The sequence below is a fragment of the Teleopsis dalmanni genome, chromosome 2 (genome assembly GCF_002237135.1).
Source record: "Teleopsis dalmanni isolate 2A chromosome 2, ASM223713v2, whole genome shotgun sequence".
Taxonomy (NCBI): Eukaryota; Metazoa; Arthropoda; class Insecta; order Diptera; family Diopsidae; genus Teleopsis; species Teleopsis dalmanni.
In genome coordinates, this window is record NC_051847.1 from 178931518 (window position 1) to 178939318 (window position 7801).

Sequence of the window (7801 nt, forward strand, 5' to 3'; positions counted from 1 at the left end):
TTTAAAATTACTAAATTTAATTCATTTAGTAACTTTTTGTTTCATTTTCAGCTTTTTATTTGTACAACAGCTGCCACTTTAAACTTCTGTACTTCACACAAAACTGAAATCATTTAAAGTGTAGCAACACTGTAAAGTGTGCTCTCCTCAATGTGGGTCCCCTTTTAAACAAATAAAATTTTACTGCAATCCTCAGCTCGACTCGAGAGAAAATATTTTTAGTGCTACTATCTACATCCCATAGGTCCCTGGCGTCTACCTCTCCCTTCTCCCCTACGCCAGCTTACGTGCTTGTACTAGTTTATTGATGTCGTTGTATGTTGAAACCATAGCTGGATTTTCGAAATCCTTGAATTCTGTGCAGCCATCAAAGGTTGTTTCGCAATCAACGCCATCCTGTCCATCCTTGGCCGCACGCATGTACTTAAAGAAGCGTAAAATGTCTGGATTATCCGATGTCGGTTTTCGCAATTCATTTAGTTCCCTGAAAACAAAAATTTCCGCAATGAAAATTTTATAAAAATTAAATGAAAACATATAGGAAATGAAATTTAAATGTAATTGGCGTGGCTTGTATAATTTGAAAAGCATTTTAGTGACACTCCAAAATTCCTGCAATTGGCAATTACAACACCATTTTTATTTTTATTTTTATTTATCTTTTATTCTTCTTTTATTATTTTTCTTTTTATTTTTTAAACCCTCAAGATAGAGAATAAACAGAAGGACTAAATGTCCTCGTTTTGTGAACAAAGCGAAGTAAGCCACAAAATATTTACAGAAAAATTATTTTAAATATCCTTAAAGAATGTGGAAAGACTTCAATTTAAGTTTTCGGAAACATTAAAAACACTTAAGTGTTAAAATTTTATTTGGTTTCGTAGATAATTTCAAGTTTCATAACAAATTAAGCTTAAAATTAAGGATTTAATCACTTTTCAATGGATTATTATCTAAATGTATATATAAATAAGATTTTTATATATTCCATAGAGAGTGTTTTAAATTAAAGTATATTAATTTCAAGAAGCGTCTCTATGTAAGAAAGAAAACTATATGAGAAAAGTAGTTTCATTTTTAAAAATATCTAAGATACAAGATATCAAAAAAAAATTTATCTAAAAGAAACTTAAGAACAATTTTTTTTCTATATCCTAATATACGAATTCAAGCTTTGGCACTTTATACTATAAAAAGCTAATTACCAAATATAAGGAATAGTTTCAAAAATCCCACAAATGATGGATATAGGGCGATACCCGTAATAACTATATGGTCAGCAGTTGCTCACCTTCAACCCTTGACAAAAAGAAATTTATAGTTTTTACTGATAATACTAACGTTCAATAATACTAGTTGATGTACTAACGACTAGTATTTATAAAAAAAAATAATAGTATAATCAAAAGTGCTATTTGCAATAATTTTTAGTTATAGTTAATATAATAATTTATAGTTAATTTGTAGTTTTTACTGATAATACTAACGTCACTAATACTAGTTGATGTACTAACGACTAGTATTTAAAAAAATTAATAGTATAAATAAAAGTGCTATTTGTAATCATTTTTAGTTATAGTTAATATAATAATTTATAGTTAATTAATAGTTTTTACTGATAATACTAACGTCTCTAATACTAGTTGGTATACTAACGAGTAGTTTTTATAAAAAATTAATAGTATAACCAAAAGAGCTATTTGTAATAATTTTTAGTTATAGTTATTATAAAAATTTATAGTTAATTTATAGTTTTTACTGATAATACTAACGTCACTAATACTAGTTGATGTACTAACGAGTAGTATGTATAAAAAATTAATAGCATAAACAAAAGTGCTGTTTGTTATAATTAGATCTTAACTAACAAGGGTGAAAGACCTAGTGAAAAAGCTGTAAAATGTATTTCAAACTTTTATTATTATTTTAAAATTGAATCATTAAAAAATTTTTAATTTGTTAAAGTTATAATTTTTAGAAACTGTTAACAATTAGCAACTGTGCTGTGTTGTAATTATCAACAGTTTCTTTATTGTTATTTATTGTAAGCCAATGAAATAGCAATAAAGAAACAATCCATCTCTCTAATACCTCTACTTAGACAACTTTTACATAGAAGATAATTAATTAAAAAGAAGTAAAACTCAATGAGTCTCTTAGACTTGTGCTAGCTATTCTGTGTACACTATATATACCTTTTGGAAAAACTTTTTGGTTTATGAAAAGTATGTATTATTTGCTGAAATGATTATTTCACACTACGGATTTATTATTATTTTTAACGTAAGCATTTCTTTCATGTAAACAGCAAATCCCTTAATAATGTTCAAAATGCGTCGTAAGCTTCACACAATCAACAAATAATATATTTTTCTTCAAAACACCTTTGGTGAAAAATAAATAAAAGGACTCAAATTCAATTTCACATCAATCCTGTGCAGCATTTGGTTGCATACTCCATCATTTCCATATATGTTATACGTATACTTCCTCACAGTTGATGTGTATTAAATAACTTTAAAATATGTTTGACAATCTCACACATGTGTACAAACATCTGGAAATAAATCTGGTATACCAGGAGCAAAAAATATGTTGTATATAGAAGATTTAATTATACAAATAAAAAAATTTATTTAAAAATTCCAAACAAAACTTTTCCATATCACAAAGTAAAAATCCTCATACACTCGTTCCATACACTCGCTCGAATAACTACAAATATTCGTTGCCTACTTTTAGACGGCATTTAAATCATACTAATAAGCTTAGTTACAAACCAACACCAGTCAACAAGTAACACTTACCGACTCAACTGTGCTGACACTAAATTACTGTAGGGTGCATATTTTGCCGGATGTGCGTACATTAAACATATAAGCTTTTCACGGCATTCTTCGTTTTCGGAATTCACTTTGAGCTGCGCAAATACCGAATCCAAACGTGACAACAAAGGACTGTAAAATGGATCATAGTTCGATAACAGCAAAGATGTTGCTGGTACCTTTTGGAAGGTTTGAAATGTGTTCATGTTCGCTGGTGCTGCCGGCTTGTTTTGCATAGGTGCGGACATCGAATTTGAAGAGCTGCCAGAAATTGAATTCGAGTTTTTAAATGAAGCCGAACTGATGCTTTGTAGTGCATTCATATAACTGCCAGGCATCTTCATCCCTTGTTCCGTCATGCCATAGCGCGATAGAGCATCTGCATCGAACGTGTACTGGTTTTGGTTCTGTGTTGCTTCTGTTCAAAGAAAATTTGTGTTTAATTATTAAATTTCAATAGGATTCCGTATGCGCATAAATTTATATATATTGAAATGCAAACCTGGTTGATTGTAGGCGTACGCAGGCTCCTTGCCAGTATCGTCTGCCATAATAAATTTGCTGTCATCATCAAAGTTAAATGAATTATCCTTGAAATCTAAATCCTGTGGTGGTTGCAGTGGACTTACAGAGAGTGGCGCTGAGCCAGAAATAATGCCTATAAACAGAATTTTATATTAATTTATTATAAATTTACTATGCGGGTGATTATATCAAATTTTATGTGACAAGTAAAAACAATTCCATTTCAGAGTCATTACACGTGTCTGCTCTTTACATACAAAGTATTTTTGCAGATACTCGTATGTATCTACACAAGTATATTAGCACACATTCAATGGCTTAGTTATTACATTAGCAATTCAGAAACTTTTTCGTTTTATGATATAAAATCTACAAAAGCGTACTTTTTACTTTTGAGCGCCTCATTAGGGATTTCAGTTTCTCTATATTAAGAAGAAATATTTTCTGTAATTCTACCTCAACCTTTCACTTACTGAATGAACAGATTTAAGCTAGTTAACAAATCATGTGAAGTATCAATCAATCACCAGCTTATTACGGAATAGAAAAGAATGACATATCGTTAAGTTCGCACACTTTTTGATATTAAATTTTGACTTAAAGTTCCTGGTATCAGAATGGAAGTATGGCAACATGAATGTGAATAGGATTCAGTTAGGGGAATCCACTTACGAAGAATTGTGCTATAAATTTCACTTGATGAGTATGAGTATTTATACTTGTGATTTTATTAAATTGATTTTAGAAATCAATTTTAGATTTATTTTTCTTAGAACTTAAACATTGAGAGAAAAATAAAACAGTTTTTATATATGATGCTCCATTTTCTTTCTCTTAAAGTTATTGGTATTAAATTAACTTTTTTCGAATTCAAATATGTGGAACTCTATAAATATGTGAAATTAAAAATATACTATAACATCTAATAGAAGATTGTCGGACTCGAAAATAAAACAAAAGAAGTTTAACTCATCAATTAGTTACTTCCAAAAAATCAAAGATAGGATTAGTGATATAATTTATATTTTCGGAACAATAAAAATAATCAAAACTTTTTCAATCATTAATGACACTGACTATTGTCATTAAAAAATTAATTTAATAATTTAGCAGCATGCAATATATGACTAATTATAATCATATCCATGCTTTATGTAGTTCATATCTTATGTGTGAAATATAGATTCTAAAATACTGAAAAAGATTCGAGTGAAATAGTGAAAGTGGAAACACTGGCTAGGTGAAGACTGTACAAAATTTTACTGAAATTTTACTAAACAATGAAGAATCTCCATGCCAAGTACCTATATATGGATATAAAATCCTGGACGTTTCATTGCAAAGAAACCGATCGTTAACGTGCAACCAAACGAAATCTCAATGGGAAAACATTTGGTCTTGTAAAATTAACAGCAAGATGATATCAATTTTTGGGTTCTTGTCCCAATATATGTGCTTGTGAACGCAAATAGAGTCTCAAAACTTTAGCAAATCTGAGCCCCTTTAACATGATATTATCAATAGAATGTAAATTGTGCATTGGAAATCCAAACGGCTATAAAAAGATAGAGCGTCACGTCGGCACGAACTTGGAGCCAATGAGTACAAAATGGTTGAAATAAATCATACAGGCTATATGAATATTTTAAACAAGAATATTGGTTAATTTAGCTCATAAAGAAATTTAAAGAAACTTAAATTATTTAAGTTTGAAACACTTAGTTTAAGCAAACTATCATATACTATACATTATATGTGAACAAGAAATCTTTGCACTACACGTTATTAACCAGAATGCAGTACTGTACTGTACTTTGTATCAGTAAAGCTATAATACTGGTTCAACTATTTGGTTAGTTATAATATAAGATGCTAAATTTAAAAACTCAACAATAATGTACTATTTTATTTAAAGCTAATTCACATAAGAAGACTAATGACCGCAATCATAATCACAATCCTCATCTCTAGTTTTGTAATATCTTCTCTATTTTTAATTCTGGTAGAAGATTTTTTATCTACTTTTTATTTCCACATTCCGGTTCATGAAATTCAGTTTATACAAAGTGGGTCTAACTACACATACTTATGACACTAAAAGATGAAAGGTGGAATATATTATTATTTTCTCTAAGGTACTATATACTGCACAAAAGATCAACCATAGTCGCAGTGCTCTGCACCGCTTGGAACCGGTCTTTGTCTATTTCCTAAGGTACTATTGAGTCTCTTTACAGAATAACGCTGTCCATTACATGCAGACTAAGCTAAGTTTCTAATACCGAGAAAACTTTGTTGTGAGCCTTAATAAAATATATGTTCAAACTTCAATAGATAGAATATGTGTTTCTATCTATATGGATAGATATGTCTCTCCATTTATATGCAATAAGTGTTTCATTTCGAAACAATGATATATATAGACTTTTTTAAATACTGAATTTCTTTAAGTCGATGTAGAGATAAGACTAGTTGACTATATATATTAAATACTTCAATTATATAGACTTTTTACGTAGAATTCTACCGATAATCCTTTTTATTTTATTTTTATTTTATGTGTGCAATTTAAAGTACTTAAAGTACTGATAGCATTATTATTTAAATATTTGTTAAGATAGATCATTTCTAATCTATTTTAATTTAAATATAAATCTGTTAAATTTATAAACAAGAAATGAATTTAAACTTTCCTTCTCCATATTATATTTTTAAATTTTTCATTTTTATACTTATTAAAATATTAAATTCCTTAAATTGAAACCACAAAAGTTTATTATTGTCAACATAAGGCGGACCATAAACCCGAAACAACTTCACATTCCTTGAGGATATATACATTTCATTGAATTTCTTCTTCTTACTTTTAATTACTTCTCATCTTTAATTTCCATATCATTTGCTTACCCTTTCCTATAAGCTTTCCAATCGAGCCAATTATTGTCGGCAGAAACATGGCAAAGAGCAAAGATTTCAGCACTTGTATTCCCATGTAAATTGGCCACATAATCTTTTTCAAACCTGCAAAAGATAAAAAATATTAAAATACAAAATAAAATAAAATAAATAAAACGAAAACCGTAAAAAATCACTTTTAACAAACGAACGTGAAAACTTTTAATTAAAATTGAAAAAAAATCTCATAAAGTACACAAAATACATAAAATTGCTTTCAAACCTGCGAAGAAGAGAAGACGTCCGGATTGCAGCACACGGGGAATATTTACGGTTACATTGGCATCATTACTGACATTTGCATGCCGCACATAACGTTTATGGCCAGATTTGAGGTCACCATCGTCACCGCTGATTGTGTGATTTTTCTGTAACTCATAAATAAGTCCTGGCGAAGGCTCGTATTGTCCATTGTTGAAAAAATTTTGCACATATTCCGTGAGTAGTTCTTCAAGTCCTTTATGTTCTGAGTTGAATGTTTCATTGGCACCGTCGGCTGTGTGCATTGTTGGTACTTGTGCTTTCCTTCGTATTTCATTGAAACCAATTTCATTTTCGCCATTCCTTTGGGTTGTAACGCCACTTAAGGACTTCCCTTTCTGTTCCGCTAATATTGACGCTTGCTTTAATTTGTTTGTCCGTGGACTTGTTTTTCTTGTTGGCAACGCTTTTGAGTTCGGTATTGTTGTTGTTAAAACTGTTGCTTCTCTATAAGGTAGGGTATTCAAATTTTGTGTCAACACTCTTTTATTCTGGCCTTTTTTCTTTATTGTTGTTGTCGCTCGCAAGTCGCTCTCGACTGGTTCGAATACACGATATTGTCCTGTTTTTGTGAAAACATTACGTGAAATATATTCAGGATCAATATCCTTGGGAATAATCGGTCGAAAACTATCATCGTTGTCATTTGTTATCAATGGTTGACTGTATCTTGTCACTGACGACGATTCAAGCGTAACTGCGTCTTCCGCTTCCGTTGTTGATGTACGCTTCGTTGTAAGTTTACTAAGCTCTTGGGCATTGGCAGCATATGCGGTATGCATTAATGTTAGTAATAGTAGCCATAGTATTATTGTACTAAATCTATTTATGCACCATATGCTGCTATGTTGCCATCGAGTATCCTGGACTATATGTTTTACTGCCTTTTGTGTCCTGGTTTTTATGTTTGATGTGTTCACAGTCATTTCGTTTGTGTTTATTGCTTCCGCACTGTTACTCTTTGTTATTTTGTTGTTTTGTTTTTTTGTGAAAATTCTTTCGGTTTTTGAGTTCCTTTTATTTCTTTTTTCCATTTTTCTGCTTTCCATTTGCGCTTTTCTTTTTTGAAATTTTTTAAAGGTACATTTGTTGATGGAGGAGAAAAAAAATATTCACAAAGGAAGATGAAATTTCACTTTTTAAGGTTAATTGCTTAACACATTAAAATTTAAATACTGCAAATAAAAAAAATAAATAAAAAAATAAATTAGAATCTTACATATTTAAATTAAATA

The 7801-nt window shown here is 29.9% G+C and overlaps 1 protein-coding gene across 1 annotated transcript; it reads right to left on the reverse strand.

The window, feature by feature from the left end:
- On the reverse strand, positions 1–7412 carry LOC119684391. The gene is made up of 5 exons (XM_038098426.1): positions 6529–7412; positions 6258–6371; positions 3328–3483; positions 2808–3243; positions 1–484 (listed from the first exon to the last, which is right to left on the reverse strand). Exons 1-5 carry the CDS (start codon positions 7346–7348, stop codon positions 274–276), a joined length of 1737 nt encoding a protein of 578 aa, XP_037954354.1. The 5' UTR covers positions 7349–7412; the 3' UTR covers positions 1–273.
- Between the last annotated feature and the right edge of the window lie 389 nt (positions 7413–7801).

Coding starts and splice junctions, on each gene's coding strand:
- LOC119684391 (XM_038098426.1), bottom strand. CDS start 7,348: ATGCATACCGCATATGCTGCCAATGCCCAAGAGCTTAGTAAACTTACA. Junction 3,244..3,327: donor GTACGCCTACAATCAACCAG/GTTTGCATTTCA, acceptor TTCTTTGAACAG/AAGCAACACAGAACCAAAAC. Junction 485..2,807: donor GTGTCAGCACAGTTGAGTCG/GTAAGTGTTACT, acceptor TTTTGTTTTCAG/GGAACTAAATGAATTGCGAA.